Consider the following 18,939-nt stretch of genomic DNA (forward strand, 5'->3'; position numbering starts at 1 on the left):
CAGTGTGATGCTCACGTACAGTGATGTGTTTCCCTACAATACTTGCCCAGCTATCAGTGATTTGCAGCTCGAGGACTTCCCAAGCCAGAAGTGTTACCCTCAGGTTTGGTGGCCCCTGTGCAGCCACCATCTGCAGCATCACAATTGCTTCCAGTTCTTGCAGCGCAGCCCCCAAACCAGATGCTCACCTGGTGTGCACGAAGATGGCTGTAAAACCAATAATACTCCAGCTGCCTGGATAATGGGAGCAACAGGCCAGTTGCAAAGCCACCCAGTGCTCTGACCTGTGTGGGATGGGACTGCTCAGCTGCATGTTGCAGGGGAGCCACCAAGATGCCGGAAGAGGAGACGCACGATGCCAGTGGGACCCCCACATGTGCAAGGGGACAGCATGACTGAATTAGCTTCTTGTCCCTCTCTCATGTTGGCTCCCACAGTGGTGACCAGTGTCACCCTCCCTGGCCCTGGCTTGCAGGGCTCCCAGCTGGAGACGCGGGCAGGTTCTGCAGAGGGAAGCTGAGGGTGCGAGCATCTGCACGAGCACAGAGCCAGAGCGGGCACCTGCAGGTACCTCAGTAAGATCCTTCCTCGGCTCTGCAAGCAGCAGCCCTCAGAAACACCCTTGGGTTTGCTGTTCCCTGAGGGCATTTGTAGCTGAAAGGTGGCCTGGAGCATTTCTTTGCTTTCCTTGCCCCCAGGTAAGGAAACACCATCCTACCAATGCTTTGCAAAAGATGTTCCCATACCTGCTGGAAAGCTGCTATCTGCTAAAGCAGTGGTGGCACTGCCAATTAATTTCCCAAAGTAACCTGGGTTTCTTCTCTTTAATTCTCCATGGTGCATAGGCTGCTGTTGGTCTGAGCCTGTGTTGAGCCTTTTTGTCACTAAGGACATTGTAGTGCTTATGGCATTAGCAGTTACGCAAGCTGGCTGTCTGAGGGAGCTTTGCCCTGGTGTGATGCTCCTTTAGGGTTAGGTAAGAGCCAGCAGCAGAGCAGGAGGAGGTGAAAAAAACTTCCACATCTGTAGTCGAGAGACTTATTTGAACTTAACACACCCGGCAGGAAACCCCGGATTTTGGAGTTTTCATGTATTCTCTCTGGCTCCGCAGATTAGAGGGGGACCGTGGGAAAGCTGCCAGGGCTTGGAGATCAATCCAGCCTTTGTAAATCCTTTCATCTGACTGGCAGCTTCATACAATTGAGTATTACCCAGTTTATTATTGTTGGTTGATTGAATTCCTGTTGGTCAACACAAATAGTGCTGTGCAGGCTGTGCGTTCATGGGATGGAAATTGGCATTGCAGAGCACTTCTAGAGAAAGGCAGGGACGACCTGTCATTTAAAACTGCATTCAGGGGGCATTTGGTGGGGGGGCAGGGACAAATCCCTCCATGCAAGCGACTTCCCAAGCATTTCTCACATGCCTGAAGAGGCTGAGCCTGCAGCAAGCGAGTGTGGGGGTCAGGTCCCTGCTTTTCTGGCAGCGAAGGCAAGCAGCCTTGGTGGGGCTGTGCTCACCAGGCCGCTGTGTCTGTAGGGCTGGGGAGATGTGGTGCAGGGTGGACCCAGCATGTAAAACCAGGATTAAAAGGATGAAATTAGGTGAAGGAGAAAGTCCTCAGGAAGTGTTTCCTCAAGGTGAAAGCTATTAGGCTGTGGCACATTTTCTCGGGGGAAGCGATGGGCACATACTTCCTCGAGTCGTGTTAAAATAAGAACATGAGAAAAACCTGGCTTTTGGGAGGAGATGGGTGATATCAGTGGCTTTAGAGGTCTCTGGGGGCACATGACCCCCCTAGGAGCAGTGCATTTCTGGGAGGGATGGAGAGTGCTGCAAGTGGGTCATGTGCCCCTCTGCAGGGCAGGGTCTTCAGCTGAGATTTGAACTCAGGGGAGCTGGGGGCTGCTGTCTGCCGAAGCAAAACTTCACTGGTGAGCCTGCAGCAGGGACTTGTCCTGGTGTGAGGCAGGGCTCTGGTAGGCCCTGGAGGAGCACATCCCAAACTTGTTGGTCTTTCAAAATACTCTATCTAAATACTGAAGAATGGCATAGGACATATCTCTCAAGAATGAGGGTAATTGGCAAACAAAATAGCTTGAGAACCTCTGTGCCAGATTGCCTGAAACATCTTCATACTTTCGTGGGTTGCGTTACCGGAATGTCCGTGTATTTTCCTTCCCCAACCTTGTGCCTGAACCAGAGCAAGCCCCTTTATCTTTGGGTGTAATGATTCGTTTCCCATCTCCATGCAATGTGCTCCCCTAGAAAACCAGCTCGCCTGGTTATTTGGGGAGGAGATGGGGGATATCAGCGGCTTTAGGGGGCCTGTGCTTAGTAGTCTCTTTTTCTTTCATGCATGTAACAAAGAATTATCCTGTGGAAATAAGGTCGTCTTCTCTCCCTCTACTAGTTCACGGAAAGTCCTCAGATGTGGATGCAGAGGAGCCCCAGGTGATCCTCTGAGTAGACAGGAGATTCCTGGGGCAACACGTGGTTGGGAAGGAAGATGTTCATATCAGGTCCCTTTCTGTATCCCTTCCCTGTGCCCCAGCCATGATATGTATAACCAGAACTGACTCATGGATGTGACACCATGGAGCGAGCAGGGGTCCATGCTCGCGGCTCACTGCTGAGAGCCCACTTCCAGGCTGAAATGCAGAATATGCATTTGAAAGCCAATGTGCAGAGGTGGGTCCTGCAGGTGCTCACCTGCTGCTGGAGCAGCGAGGCCGAGCCATGGAGGCAGATTTGGAAAGCAGCAGCATATGTTAACCGGCCCTGTGGGGAGTGGTCAGCCGCCAGTCCAAAGGGCTTGAGTGAGAGGCAATAAACCTGTTAATAAATAACAAGCAAAGCTGGCTGTGTTGCGTACTTTTAACTTCCGAATGTAACCTCAGGGAAACATGGTAAAGGTTTGCACAGTCCTTTTGCAAAGCCATAGTGAGCACTCGCTCAGCTTGTGGGATCAGAAGGTCCCCTCTGATCACCTGGTCTCTGAATCCTTGTGAGATTGATTTTATTATCCCAGAGGGCCAAATGCCTGGGCTCTCCTTGGCTGCCCAAGTTCTCTGTAGGAATGAGCTTTGCTCTGATCGCCAGGGCACTCATCCCACGGGATGCTCCCAGCCACCTCCCCTCACAGCGAGCTCTGTTCAGCATCCCCTCGAAAGGGCCAGTGATGACAAGGACCGGCTTTGTAGAGCGCTTCCTAAATCTCCTGTCTGAGGGTGGCAGCATGGATGAGAGGGAGTCACAGTTATCAGAGAGATTAATCTGAGGATTGACTTGATATTTCAAAATTATTTATCCTATCTTCATTGTAGTAATGTACTATTAACTTACTTTAAAATAGGTTTTGTTTCCTATTGTCTCATTATTTCAATACAGGCCAGTGATACGTTGTAATCTGCTCCTCCATCTTGTTTCTACTCCCTTTAGACATTGTGCTGTTAGGAAATGCTTCGGTATTGTCTTGTCTTACTTTCCAGGCATTAATTATGTGTTTACTGTATTCAGATTCTTAAGCCATGCCACTTGTCACTCGCTTAGGTATCTGGAGTCTCTGTTCTGCTCGGTTTTGGGATACAGCATATTTTTGGCTGGCCTACTGCTGTTCCCAACTGGCCCCGACAAAGCACGTGCCGGTTTGGCATAGCCAGCACATTACACTCAACAGCCCTCTTCCCGTTTAATTTCCTTTTGCTGAGTCCCGCAGCAGGGCAGCGGGTGCAGGCAGCAGGTGGAGCATCGCTGCTTTCCAAAACAAGGATTTCCCTCCACCCACCGTGTGAGGACCTAGGTAAAAGTCTCTGCTCCGTTTGTGTAATTTGGTGGCATGAAAGGGCTCCTCTGTGACCCAGTTCGGGTTTTCTTTTTTTTGTTGAATTTTGTCTCAGGTGAAAGCTGTCAGGGATTGGATTCCTGCCACCTTCCAGCTTGGCACTGAAGTACAGTGAATTAACTGTACATACTTTATCATTTTTATGCGTGGCTGTTTTTCCTGTCTGTACTGAGTCCTTAAAGGCGTTTGGGAAGAAACACACCTTCCTCCCATGGTCACACTGCCATTGGAATGTGTTTATCAAAAGTGAGTTAAATCACTAGGAAATTGCAGCACATAATGTTTAACTATGGTCTGCAGTAGGAGTGCTTGAGGCTGAGTGTTTTTCTGCTGCTGGGTGGAAAGGAGGAACGGGACAAGGAAGAGAGAAAAACCACCTCAGAAAACAACCCAAAGCAGAAGGGACCAGGTGGAGAGGAACGGGGTCCCCTTGGTGCTCTGGACTGCAGCAGACCTTTGCTTCCTAAATCACGGGCTCTCTGGAGGAGACCGGCACATTAAACCAGCTAACTGCAAAATACACATAGATCCAAAACTGAACTATGGGTGGATGCTGGGAGCCATGCTGGTGTCCATCCTACCTGGTAGGAGCCACTGGCTCTAGAACCACAGTTATATTTGGCAAATAGGACCAGGCACGGGGTTTCTGCCTGCAGTTTAGCAGAACTCCATATCCTATGCCATAGAAATCTGTGTGTCTTTGACACAGAAGCAGACAATCCCCATCTCCAGAAGAGCTTAGTGTGCAGGGATTTAGACGTTCCCTGGCAATTGCCTTAAGCCATGGGCTTGCGGCTATTTTAGGCTTTCTCCCTTTCTCTCTCTGAGGCTCTGACCAGAATTTTCATCCTGAGCTAGATATTGCATGAAATAGGATGCCTCTGTTAAAAATGCTTTATTGATAAATCAGCGTTTTCCTATGAAAAACTGCTTTACTTAAAAATTCCCCATCTCAGGTAGTGTAGCAAGAATGGATGACACCATGAAATTGTGCATCTTGGGGAAGAGCCTTCCCCTGCCAGCCCAAGGTGTGGGAATGAGGTTTGTTACCATCCTGCCCGGTACGTAAACACCAGCCATAAGTGGATAAATGCTTTCTGCTGGAAAAAGATCAGCAATTTTTAAAAACTTTGCACTTTTTTATGCTCAGAGCAGGGAGGTGGATCAGCCAGTGTGGGGCTAAGGATGGGGTGTGGGGCAGCCTGGATTGGGGCGGGGGGGATAATGAATTCCTGGGCACATGGAGACTGTTCAGCAAGCGTTGGGCTCCGACAGGCCCCTGGCTGGAAGGACTTTGATCTGGCTCCAGCCTTTTCCTACCGAGGCATCGCTTTTGAATGCGTTCCTGCTCTCAGCCTTGCCCTGGGCAGCACACAAAGGCGAGGGGAGTGGGGAAGAAGGAAGGGGGGCTGTTTACCCTCATCAGGAATGGTCGAGCGGCCCGAGTCAATAGAACCTATTTTTCATTAACCTAATCATTAGTTTTTTCTCTCTGCCAATTAAATTTTTCCTGTCAGTACTCAGAAGGACATCATTTCCATCTCTGAGTTTAGGTGGTTTTTTTTTTTAATAGTGGGCTCCCTGAATGTGGTTGAGGGCATCTGAGGAGTGGAAATTAAAGTTTCATTTCTCTCTGGATGGAAGAGGTCTTTGAGTTTTAATTATCACGCAGCTTGGACTCCTGACGGTTGAGGACTGCATTGGAAAGGCCGATTTCCATTGTGTGGAGTGGATAATTATGCAGCCCTCTCCCGGGCTCACTGCGTTTATTGTCCAGAAGAATCTTCTCAAGCAAAAGGGAGGAGTAGATTTACAACCCGAAATGCATTTTCAGAGCCTGCAAAAGTTTCAAGTTGATGTTTGCAAAGAAAGTCTTTTGCAAATGTTTGAGGTCTTCACATTTACCCTTTTAACAAAAAAAGCCCCATCAGTTAATCTAGTAATCTGCCTTTCCCCCCACAGGTTGCTTAGGAAATAGTTTTGTAAACTCAAGAGAACCCTTCTGCAGCTGGACTGCTTTGTGCTATCGGTTTCTAAGCAGGATTCCTTCAGAGGCAGTGGGAATTTCTGTATAAAATCTACTGGCCCATTTGTATCTACAATGTTGAATATGAGATTTACAGCCATCTGCAACTTGGCAGTGCTTCTTACCTAGGAGGTAATGTTAATCTGTCCAGGAGAAAAACTTGAACAAACCTAAAATTTGAAAGCAAAACTCACTCACAACTGTTATGTTTCACAAGGCTTTGGATTAACCTGCTGTCTTTCCCACAGGCTTTTGATGGTTAGAAGGTTGCCATAAAAATGCAGAAACTTCAGCAAAGGTCTTGTCAAATATGGTGAAACTTCTGCAACACAATAACCCTGCCAAATCTTTTGAGGGTGGGATCAAAGCTGTATGTGTTTGGGTGGGTTCTGATTTGAGGGCAAATGTCTTGCGCAGCTTTGGTCAGTGTGATGAGTTCAAAGAGAAAAATACCAATTGTGGATGCTCGCTGTTTCTCCTTGCTGAGAGGTGGAGCAGCAGTAGTGCAAAGTGGAAACCAGGGAGCAGATTCTGGGATACACTTGCACTCATTTCAGTCGATTTGCAAGAGTAACTAACAGAACAGTTGGGTGTGCAAATGTTTCAGATCAGCCTCTTTTTTAGAGTTTTCTGGCTGTGACAGAGTGACAAAGGGCTCTGAACCCAACTTGACTTTCATTTGCAATTCTTTTTGGTTTCACTGGTTGAAACTCAAGAGTCTTTGGGCTTCTGATAGTTACCTTCCTATCTTGAAAGACCATGTGGTTGTTTTGGGGAAGGCAGCAGCTTATTACGGATGTTTCTGGAATATTAAAATAGCTTAGGACAACCTGGTGTCCATTCCCCACATACTCATTTTTCAAATTAGCACCTTTGTACTCTCTCTTGTGCTGCCTTAAGACTTTTAGACATGGCCACGGCTGTCTCTGTAGGCTTCTCCAGCCCCTTCCTCCGTCATGGCGCTTACGAGCCTTGACCACAGTTGGGCTGTCAGTGCTGCTGAGGCTGTTTCCTCACCCACATGCTTTCTTGGCATTCTCCAGCTTGTCTACATTCACTGAGCTCCTCTTTTTTAAGCTCTTTTGGCTAGAAACCATATGTTGTTACTATAGTCATACCGAGCCTCGTGCATGTTGGCCTTCTGTGATTTAGGACTGTGAATTTCTGTGGAAAAGCTGGAAATGATAACTCTTAAAGAACTCTCTTTTTTTGGGGGAGCTACTAACTCTTGATATCCCTGGCTGTATTTTAGAACAGCCAACTGTTTCCAATACAACCTTTTTATTGCAAACATCCCATTATTATCGGGGGGCCCTACACTGTCACTTGTTCTTCTCCACGTGCTCTCACCAGCTCTGCTTTCTTCTTTTGCCAGCCACCATGCAGTGAGGTGAGACTTTCTGCAGGTGATGGAAAACCAGAATGTGTGGATGGTTACAGATTACTGAATCTGGCATACCAATCAAAGGCTGTTTAGTGATTTCATTTTTGCCTTCAAATAAGTGTGGTGCTTGCTTTCTGGAATAGCCACAGGTTTTCCCATGTATTTGTACAGGATAGGCATGGAAAACAGAACTGAAGGGCTCTTGGGGTCACCTAATCCATCCCTTTGCCCCAAGGCAGACTCAGCTCTACCTAAATTACTCCTGACAGATGTTTGTCTAACCTGCCTATGAAAGCCGTCATCAATGGCAATTACACCACCTCCCAAGGCAATCTCCTCTAGCCCTTAGATATCCCTGTTATTAGGGAGCTTGCTCTTCCTAGGTGGACACTGAGAACGATTTATTCATTACATCTTTTTTTGACAATCATTTACATATTTGAATCTGTTACTACATCTATGTTTGTTCTTTTCTTTGCCAGGCTAAACAATCTGGGTTCCTTCAAGCTCTCCTGCTAGATTATGCTTTCCACACTCTGATCCTCCTTATTTCTTTCCTGAATTCCTTCCAACTAGTCCGCATGAGTCTTGAAGCGTGATGCCTAAAGCTGGACACAGATCCCTATTCAAGATCTTTAACAGTGCCGATGAAGGAGGATTATTTCCCCTGTTTACATACAGGGCTTTTGTTTCTGCATCACGATACGATCCCACATGCTGCTTTTGCCCCAGTGTGACACTGATTTGTGCCCAGTTTATGAATTGCAATAGCCTCCAAGATCCTTTTTCAGAGAACTGATGAGTATGAGGAATCGAAGGATGCTGCCACAGAAGTTTAGGTTGACCTTGGCAAAGGCTTTGGGTGTAGCACGCTGGTGGTGGGATGGGCTTAGCCTTTGGTTGGTGTTGTAGAGACTGTGACGGTGGCTACCACAGTGGTAGCCAAAGTCAGATGGGAAGGGTTGGTTGGAGGTGGGAGGCAAGAATTAAGTAGTTGGATTGTCAATACAGGTGGAAACAAGTATAGCCGGTCCCCTTGGTTTCAGAGATTTTCCCCTGGGACTGTGTCCTCTTGGCAGCTTCTAGAGGCTGAAGCATTTTTTGAGGTGCCCCCAAAAGGAGGAGGCTACTCTTTCCAAAGCATCCACGCCATCCCAAATGTTTTGAGTTGTTTGTAGCTGGTGGAAAGCCACTAATCGGCTTCGGGGCTTTTTTTGGCCGGGTCACGTGACCGTGCTACCAAGATTAAAGCAGCACGAGGAAGGAAAAGAGGCTTAAACAGCTGAGGGTGCCTGGCAGGTCATTTTAACCTTTTCATAATCATTAAAGCTGCAGAATCCCATTAGCGGTGAGTGACTTGCAGCTCCGCTCCCAAACGAGCGTGGGTGACACAACTTTCCGTTCACTTCTGTCTTCCCCCAAGGGAGAGTCTGGCACAACTGGCTCGTAGGGTCTGAACTTCAAGGGGAGAATCTGACCATTCCTTCCTGCACGTCAACAAGTCCATCACACCAACAACGAGCAATCCATGGGTCTATCAAACGTGGAGGATTTATCTCTGTGTATCTAAAATTAGACTCTCATGGAAGGTCCTGCTTAGGCCATACTGTGGTAGATCAGCCCTTGTCCATCTGTGGCAAGAGCAAAGAGGTACAGAATAAGGAAGATTATGATGATCTCCTAATTCACTGCCTTGGCACTGGTCAGCAGGCCATGGCTTTACTCTGCTGGGATGGGCAACAGTGGCAGATCCTGCAATGCAGCAGTGCAGCTCTGACATGGGAAGCAAAGCTTTTTGGATGGAGCTACGTTAATGAGGGCATGAGGTGAAGAGCCTCTGCTTTGCTGGTGTTACTCATCTCTTCCTCTCTTGCAAGTTTTTATGAGCGCAGCATCACATCCAGTAGTCAGTTTGATCTCCTCCTGTCCTTCCTCCAGCTTCTGCATCTTTTGTTGTCTCCCATCATATCAACCAGTAAGCACTGACAGAGAAATGCTGGGACCACACTGTCTGGAAGGGAGGATCAGTCTGATCCACCTACAATTTGAACGTTGTCCTGCTTTCTCTGGAGTTGTCTTTTCTGTGTTGAGTCAGTTCTTCACTGAGTACGTCTACGTGGTTGGACAGTAAATGCCTTCTTAAAGAGGCCAAGGAAAACCTGAAATCTGCTGGGCGTCACTGAGCTGTGATGGGTGTTGCAGGTTGTGCAGCACCTGGAATTGATCCAGAGAGCACCTGCTCCCTCAGACAGTACAGGCTTCCTGTGCACGGGGCAGGAGCGCTGCAATGCCGTAAATCAGCTTTCCTCTGTTACACATACACCAGTCAAGACTAGCTGTGCGTGTCTTGAATATTAGTATTTCTATCACTGTGCTTACTTGTTGCATGTAGTTACAGTCTGTGCAGTCTTGATTGAAAGCTCAGTCTGAGATTGGACCTCAAGAAAACCTCCACACTGACTGTGCTCAGGCCGATGCCCACAGACTGGCATTAAACCACAATTTGTAAAACTAACACAATATTTTCCTCAGTTCTTTACTTTCAAAATCTCTGGGGGATAGAAAGAAAGATTTCCCCAGGAAACCCTGACAAACAGCAGTGACAAGTAATCAGGGCTGAGCTGGTCTGCCATGCAGGCAGCATGTTGTGTCGGGAGCCCACCTGAGCAGCCTGGGGAAGGTGCCATCCTCTGTGAGCAGGGTACAGGGAGAGCTGTGGAGAGCCCCGGAGAGCTGTGGGAGCACCGCCTGTCCTTGCCCATGCGCAGCAGCAGAGGAGCAGCCACGGGTTGTGCCCTTCGGGAGAGGGGAAGCTGGTGTCAGACTGCAGGACTGGGAGGTGTTTTACCACCTTCCCGTTAGGAAGGTTTTATGGGTTGAGTGGGTTAGACATTCTCGGATGCAAGCGACATTAGGAAAAGGTTCTTCACCCAGAGGGTTCTGGACACTGAAACAGGCTCCCAGGGAGGTGTCACGGCCCCAAGCCTGACAGTGTTCAAGAAGAGACTGGACAACACCCTCAGACACACGGTGTGAACTGCGGGGTTGTCATGTGCAGGGACAGGAGTTGGACTCGATGATCCTTGTGGGTCCTTTCCAACTGAGGACATTCTATGATTCTGTGATTTCCAGTGGTTCCTCCTGTGCCATGCCGCAATGGAAGGACGGCCCCTGCAAAGATTGTAACGTAAAGGTCACCCAAGCAAGGAAGGAGAAACTGGTGGCATTTCCAACGGGATGAGAGAGCTCTCTCCCGGTTGCATTGCCGTACACGGGCACACACGCACACGCTGCTCCTTCCCTATCAGCTGCTTCCTAATGAAATCCTGATAAGATATCAGGAGCTCTTGAGCTCCTGTTGACAGCTGTTGTGGGCAGATGTTTTGCTGTGTGCGGAGATGATGTCATGGCTGGAAGTTGCAGTAGTGAGCTGTAAAAACCAAAGCCAGGAGAGACCTTATCAGACTGTTACAGACCAACTTGAGGCTGCTAAGCTCCCTGACAGGCCTAATGAACTGGAACTGAGTCGGGAATGTGTGGTCTTGAAAAACTTCAGAGCTTGTAGTTACAGGCTTGCTATGAAATGTTAATTAAATAGCTGCTGTGGCATACGTCCCATCCTGCCGGAGCAGCTCTTTGCAGCAGCACTGCTGTGTCACCAGTGTGTAACCACCAGCTTGCGAGAGTTTAAAAAACTAGTGTAATAGTCTGAGACTGGATTTCCTTGTTATTTGTGACTGGGCTGACAACACACTTCTCTGCTGTTTTGACTGGTGTTTAAATATGTATTCTATACCTGAGCTCAAGGTGATCCTGCACCTTGAAAATGAGGCCTGATCCTACCAGTCTTATTCAGCCATGTTATCGTGGGTGACTTCGGATGCTCCATGTGGACCTTTTATTTATTTATTGTAGTCTAAGGCAGTATCTATTCAGTAACAGTGTGCTGCAGCACCTTGGCTATGGAAATTATCAATATTTGGCCTTAGTTCTGTTTCTGAAAGTGCCCTCCTGCCACCTCTTTAATGCTACCTGGCAGAGTGCAGAGAAAAGTGCTCTCAACACAACTCGCAGTTAATGAGGTGGTGGAACAAGAGGTAGAGCAGATTGGTATGGTTTGCTTGCAGAATTTCTTGCAAAGCTGCAGAAGGCTGGGAGCCTCTGTCTGCCGTAGACCTTGTTGTTGCATATTTTCTTACCACATCCCAAGGGAGAATCCAGCTTGTTCCCAAGTTCCTGTTGGAGAGGTGTGGGGATTTGGGTTAGCAGAGTATGCTATTTTGGATCTCAGAGAAGAGAAGGAGGGTTTAGGTTGGTGAGCTTACTCACCTTACTGCTGGAATACTTCACTTGGCTTTTACCTGCCCTTTGTCTGCAGATCTGCCCTCCCAACCACTCACACGCTCTCACAGCTGCGTTTGGTGACATTTTCAGCAGGGACTCACTGGATTGCAGCCTGAGTGCCAGGCTGGATTGCTGCCTCTATTCAGTGGGGACAAGGGCTATTGTGGGGACAGGGGCCAAGTCCCTCAGACACCAGCAGCATCCTCCAGGTGCTGGAAGAAGTGACTTCTCTCTGAGTCTGTGTGGCAGTAGCTGCAGAGCTGAGCCTCCCAAGGTGAACCAAGGAGCGTACCCTGAAAGCCCTGGTGCTGCCCGAGCAGAGGGCAGCAGTAACTCCATGGTGGCTTTGTGGTGTCTCTGCTCACATGTGAGCCATCCACCGAGTTAAGCCAAAACAGGACATTGAGAATGGGGTTTGCTAGTAAGAATAGAAAGATGGGAGCTGCCTAGGAAAAAGCAAGGGTGGCGAGTTTGTGCACCTCTCTCAATAATTTCCTTTAATGACAATATATAAAGAGATGTGAGTTTCATCTGCTTCCCAGATGTTCTGAAAGAGCCCTGTTGCCTTAATAAATCAACTTCTTTACAAGATGTAATCGCTGGCCCATTTTTCAGCCTGCTTGTCAGTGTCAAGAAGCAAAACCAGCGGAGCAATATGAATCTGAAATATGGTGCTGAAGAGCAGAGGTGTGATAACAAAACTGCCGACAAACAGTGAAATGTTTTATGGAACATAGGTGAAGGCTTTTTTATGTGATAATCTTTGATGGAAGAGGAGGACGTGAAAATGTCAGCATCCCATCACGCGAAGGAGAATAAGGTAGCTGTCCGCAAGGTGCAAACCTTGCCAGAGCATCATTCCTTTCTGCGTCTTTCCTGCTTGGGTTTGGATTTGGGAGAATCCCTTTAGGGATGCTGCTTTTTATGAAGAGAGGAAGAGCCTCGTTTGCGGGACATTGACAAAATATAGCTGTGCTTTACTGTCTTAAATCATGCTCAGTAAAAGTAGCTCCTGGGAAGAAAAATGCAGTGGGAAGCAGCAGTTGTCCAGCCTTGCTGCTGGGGCACCTCTGTGGTGCATGTGGGGACAGTGCTGGAGTGGGGCACCCCGGTCCTGACCTGCCAGCCAGCACCCCAGCCAGACACCACATAAACCCCTCTTTGTAGTGGACATCGAAAAGACAACTCAAACCCCAGTGGGATGCTGTGGAAGACGACTAAGCCACCTCTGTTGGCTCAAGTCTGCTTGTGCCAGGTTGTTTTGTGTTGCCCAGGCTGGGTGTAGGGACCGTCCCGCTGCAAGTGAGTCCCATCAGAGCGCTCTCAGCAGCTTCCTCCTCTCATGGACACCTACAGTAATCTTTTCTTGCATTTCTGCTGTGAACCACCCTAAGTAAAGGGATTGCATTTTTTCCTTATATTCATTTAAGCACTAAGGTCTCAGTATAAAAAGGTCTTAAATAAAAATGTCTTGATCCCAACCATGTAGTTACCACACAACACTCTGCTCTGCGCACTCGTGGTTCGGAGAAATGACATACAAGGAAATAAAAACATTTCCTTTGCTACTGTCAAAATAAATGTACGATTCACCTTTTTTACCCCTCTGACAGATTCCTCTGAAATCTCAGATGAGAATCAGAAAGGCTCCAGTGTCTCCAGGTGTCTTTTAAAATGACCCTGTTCTGTGCTCTGCAGGCTGAAAGATTGTTTCGGTTGTTAAAACAGTTTCTAATTTATGTTTTAAAAGAGCTTCAGGAGCCAGGCGGTTCCCTGCTCTCTCAGAGGCCATTGACTTAAACAAGGTAAAGTGATTTGTCTTGCCTCAATTTAACTGTAATGAGTATTAAGTGGTTTATCTATGTGGGGAAAAGTTACTCAGCTAGATTACATCCAAGCTGAATTACACCCCATTCCAGACGAAGTATATTTTTTAAGGCAGTAAATCTTGAGGAGGGTGGATAATAACAGTAATGCTCCTTTCTGGGTTGGCAATGCGACTCTTCTGCCTCTCGTTGAGATAGTGTGAGGAGCTACATCCAGTCAGTTTTTCAAAGGCTTTGTAAAGAAATAAGACTTCAGGTTTTACGACTCCATGAACATTTTAGCTTGAAGTATTTACATTGAACAAGTGAGCGTTGGCTGGTGGTGATTGTGGCTTTCATCTGGTTTGCTGTTGTGAGTAGCAGCCTGGCAGGGCACGACACTGGCTCTCTCCCTGGCCACATCTTCTGCACCAAGTGTGGTGGCTGCGAGAGGGAGGGTGTTGGCTGGGAGGTGAGATGTTTTGATGGGAGATTCCTTCCCTCTGGTGCCCTCTGGTCCACTAAGGCACCCATTGCTCTTGCAGCTGGTGCTTGTGGCCCTGAGGAGTAACTGAAGGAAGACGTTGGCCCCACTGTCATCCCAGGTGGCACTGAGTGCCAGAGCATCCTCCCAAAAAGTTTATCCGTGATCGTGTGTCCTTGACCGCCATCCTTGTCTGCTTCCCTGATACTGTACCTCTCCTTCACTGTGCCGCACTTATGCAGAGGCAACTGTTGTGGTTGTCTGGCCAGGGCAGGATGAGATGTCAGGTCACCAGCAAGGCACCAGCAGGCGTGGGTGGACTCGAAGCCAGTGCCACGAGGTGGTGGCCGGGCGGGTGTGCTGGGGGTGCACCCCAGCACCCAGGTCTGGGAGCTGCTTGTACCACCAAGGAGAGTGCCTTTGGGCTGGTGAAGGTGGAGCATTCACCAGAGCTGGCGGCAGGCTTTGACAAGGCAATGAGGACCGTTTGTTTAATTTCTAATGAAGGGAATGAGAGGGTCTGAGCCACCAGTGTTCCAGCTCTGCTGCCTCTCCTGGGTGGGTCAGTGGGGCCATCCTTGCTCCATGGCTCTGGGGGAGGCAGGAGGGGAGGGAATTTCACTGATAAGAGGAAGGTCAGAGGCAGAAAAATGTTGGGAATGTGTTTCTTGATCTAACGTGGGAGAGACCCAGCCTGGGGTTTCGCTGCTCAGCCCGGCAGTCTTACTGCCTGCTGTCATGAGAGTTATGGGATTTTTTAAACCTGAGATCAAGATGCAAATGACTCATCTGGCACCTACCCCAACACAGACAGGGCCAGAAGATGGAGGTGGTTCATCTCTGAGGGCACAGAGAGGATGGTGATGGCTCTGAGCACTGTTTCTCAGCCTTTGCCTGACACAGATCATCTTCTCCTGACAAAACAGCTCATTTGCTTCTTTTCTCCATGTGTTGCTGTGGGGTGTTTTCTGGCTGAGGTCAGACATGGGACATGGTTTGGGGTTGATAAATTTTGATTGATAAATTCCAGCAAATCTCAGAGCAGGCTTTCAAGACGGGGGCGTAGCTGTGATGTGCACTGGCTCCTGGGGATGCAGGGCTTGCCTTCCCAAGGAGTACTCTTTTTTTGCAAGGGAAATGAAAGCAGAATAAGGAAATAATTCCCTCTCCATTTCCTTATATTTGGCAGCCATGCTCTGCTCTTTCTGTCACCCAGCTAGTCAGTCCTTGTAGCATTCAGGGCCTGAACATAACAGCTCTGCGTCACCATTCATCTGCTTAACCTTAATTTCCCGTAGCTGTTAGCAGTTCTGGAACCCACAACCAGCAGATGTTGAAGAGTTTGCTTATGAGATTCAGGGTGCCGGCCTCCACCACAGGTAACTTCCCACTGTGCTTGAACACAGAGCTGCTGGAGAGGACCTCCTGCAGTTTCTCTGTCCTCACAGAACTGTGAGAAAGGGCTTTTTAGCATCAGAAATAGTTCCCATAAGCTTTTTCTTTGGTTGCTGTTCTTTGCACATTGTAGTGTGGCGGTCCACAATATAAACAGTAGTGCTAAGAGTACAAAGGTGTAGGGGGTCACTGCATATGCCAGGTTCTCTGCCACTTGGGAAACAGACTTGGATTGCTAACAGGCAACGGGCTTGGTCAGTGCTGGGGTTCTTGTGGAGCCTCTATCTGTTACTGACATCACATCAAGATCTTTTTTAGCATTATCTAGCATTTTTACCCTCATTTATGCAAGTGTTGCTATCTGTGCAATTTATGCATGCAGAGACTGCACTTGTTCCAGAGGCATATCTCTGATTCCCAGGCTGGTGTGGATTGAGCATCTCCTTTGACACTGCTTTGAATCCTTCCTTGAAGCTGCTTTGAATGCCCCGACACTTTGAGATAAAAATCAGGACCTGCTGTATCAGGATCACTGCATTCATGGTTTAGAGGCGCTCAGCTCTGCTGCTGCCCTGGCGGCATGCGGTACCGGTGAAGCTGGAGGGCAGGCGGGGAAGGGCACCTTATCTGCCCAGGTCTGCTGATTGAGGCTGTTGTGTTCAGCACACGAGTGGTGTGGAGTCTCTAGTTGTCTTCAGACAGAGCTGGAGACTGTTCTAGGAACCGTTTAGCCAAATGGCTATTACTGGACTGGGTTTAGGGGTAAGTTAACTAAGTGTGGTGGCCTGAGGCACAGAGGAGGTCAGACCAAAGGGTCTATGGTTCTCCTGGCTTTGTATTTAAGAATCTCAAACTCATCTCTCACCACACTGGAGGACAGGTTCATTACTAATTCAGCAAGTTGTTCAAGCTGATGCTGAAATCTTGCTGACTTACGCACTGATCTTCTACAGCATTATACTCACCACCATTTGATATGCATGACTAAATTCACGACACTGTTGGCACAAGACCTTCATGGGGAAGGTGCTGTGGATTGATCCTATAACCTACTTGGTTTGCCCTCTTCCCCTCTGACCTGGAGACTCCTGCCACATTGGGGTGGTTGTGGTGCAGAGAGAGTTTTTGGTCCCTGCAGCTGAAGGTGATGTTACTGTGAACCTTACCACCACTTAAACTGCTCACTGAACTTACATAGCTTCCTGCGGTGTCTTCTTAACCTTTTTCATGAGGGCTCATTTGGACAAGGCACAGTGCAAACAAAAAAGTGAGCATGTTTCCTCTGAGAGTGTTTGTGCTTTAGATGGGCACTTGATTCTGATCTGTCCTGCTGTTCCTTTATGTGCAGTTTGGCACTTGTCTATGGCAGCACTTTTTCAAGCATATTCCAGTTTTTCTCTTGAATGGTCAGAACACTCTCAGTGATCAGCTGTAGCTTGAGTTTTGGCTCTTCTGCTAAACTGCCCCCAGAGTGGCCAAGAAATGGCATTCGGGCTTGTGCCAAGTGCGTTCAGCAGCTACTGGCAAAGGCAAAGATAAGCTGTTCAGTGCAGAGCCAGCCCAAACCTCACATATGTGTCCGTGTGTGCAGTGGTGCGGGCAGAGGTGCAGGCAGCGGTGCAGGCAGCGGTGCAGGCAGCGGTGCAGGCAGCAGTGCCTGCTGACCATGGCAGGGCTGATCCTGACAGGTGCTGGCAATCGGCAACACGCACCGACCGGCTTTGGTGCGGTTGTGTGAACGCCTGGTTCCTCACTGGTTCATGCTCAGCAAGAAGTCTTGCGGTTGAATAGTGGCTTTTGCAGTCATGCCCTAATAAATGAAACGAGGTAAAATATAATTCCGTTTTGCAGAGCCCTTTTAGCAGTGGGGAAAATGTTTGGGTTTTTTCATATGCTTAAACTGCAAAACTTTTCCTCCTGCTGTAACAACTCACAGCCTCTGCTGCCATAATGACAACTGGAGGAAGAATTCTGCAAACATCCAAGGGGATAGAAGGAACTATTGCAAACTGCTAAGCTAAAAATACAATGAAGAAAATGTTTTCCCAGGCTCCTTTATTCTCTTCCCTGTGAAATTTGCAAATGTGTTGCTTCAAAGCATGTTTCAAAACAAAAACCAGATGTTTTGGAGAGCAGTAAGCCACCCACAGAGCTGCCCAGCAAGTTATCTTCTATGCCAGGTCACCCCATCTGGTGTTGCTGTCTTACTGCGATGGTAAACTGGCCATTACACTTCTTCTGGTTGAATATTACCTTTTTATGTGAGAGTATTCTCTATTTTATTGTCCTGGTATTTTTCTGTTTAGTGTCACGTGCTTCCCTCAGAAAAAAGCCGATGCCCTAGTAGGCATTTGCTGTGTACGTCAGGCTGTCTGCACACCGCTGCTCTGAGACTTTGCTGTATCCACTTCTTGCCCTTTTACAGCACTGGGAGCTGTGGCAGTGACCTCTGTAGACCTGTGCCAGCAGCTTATTTTTGTGAGTTTTTTCAGTTGTTTCTGAAAGAAAAAGGCACATGTGTGGAGGGGTTGTTTACCCAAACCTAAAAGGAAACATCTTGTTCTGTTGTTGAGTATTTTGGTGCATTTTAGATGAATGAAAATGGCTTTCAAAGCTAGGAAATAACTTCCATAAAATTATGAAACACAATATTTCAACTTCACTTTACTTCTGTACTCCCCACCCCCAACCTGGTGGCACTGATACAGATTCACAGAAGATATTGCTGTTGCTGAATCTCAGCTTTTTAGTGAAAAAAGCTTTTGGCAGAATCCCCTTCTCACGCTATACACTTGGGGTTTCATTCATTAGGTCTTTCCCAAACTTGCCTTCCACAGAATGAGAAAACATGTCACTGTCTGATGGTACTTGCTGGTAACACAAGAAGCTTAAACCTATTTTTTTCTCTTTTCCTAAAGATTCGTCTTCCAACTATATCAGGCAACTTGAAACAAAAGTGAAATTGCTGGAGGATGACAACAAGCTTCTTTCCCAGGTAGGTTATTTTTGCCTAATAGATATCAATGTGGCTCTCTTCTCCTGTTTCTGTATAGTTGTGTCTGACTGCCCACTTGAATACACAAGGGCTTTCAGTGGACATCCTACCAGGAGAAAAGCATAATGATCTTTTCATGTCAACCCCTCACTGATAGGATTTGGTCTCCTATTTATTTAAAAAAAAAAAATAAATTAATCTTCTGTTAGTGTCCATGTGTGTTTTGGAGATGCGTTAACGCCTCCCTGCAGAGCGCCTTGTTCCACCACTGCTCTCAGGGATGCTGCGAGGGTCCGGCACTGCCTGTGCCCTTGCTGTAGGATTTTGTCTTGTTTGCCCATTTACATGGACTTTTATCTTGTTGAAAGAGGAGGCAGTAGTCAAAGGACAGCCTTGGGAATAGTTTTGTGCAGTGCTGGCTCCCAGCTTTTATTTGCGATCGTGCTTAAAAAAGAGCAAACCTCTCTAAACTGGCACTTTTTGCTTGCTTGCATCTGCCCTTCAAAGTCTAGTCCACGTGCCACCGGGCTTTTGATCACTCCTGATGCTTACCTGTCTGTGTATTGCAATGTCAAGCAGCAGGAAGAAAACATTCTGTCTGGTATGTCCCCTGGATCCCCTGTAAAACAGAGCACTTGGTATAAACATAGGCAGCTTTGCTG

General features: G+C 47.8%; 1 protein-coding gene across 1 annotated transcript in view; it reads left to right on the forward strand.

The window, feature by feature from the left end:
* The window catches only part of CCDC85C (coiled-coil domain containing 85C), a 114,662-nt gene that overhangs the window by 50,724 nt on the left and 44,999 nt on the right, over positions 1-18,939 (forward strand). Inside the window, exon 2 of the mRNA XM_065636024.1 lies at positions 18,201-18,277. Coding sequence (XP_065492096.1) covers positions 18,201-18,277 — 77 coding nt within the window. The remainder of the gene's footprint in view (positions 1-18,200; positions 18,278-18,939) is intronic.

The sequence above is a fragment of the Caloenas nicobarica genome, chromosome 5, assembly GCF_036013445.1.
Source record: "Caloenas nicobarica isolate bCalNic1 chromosome 5, bCalNic1.hap1, whole genome shotgun sequence".
NCBI lineage: Eukaryota > Metazoa > Chordata > Aves > Columbiformes > Columbidae > Caloenas > Caloenas nicobarica.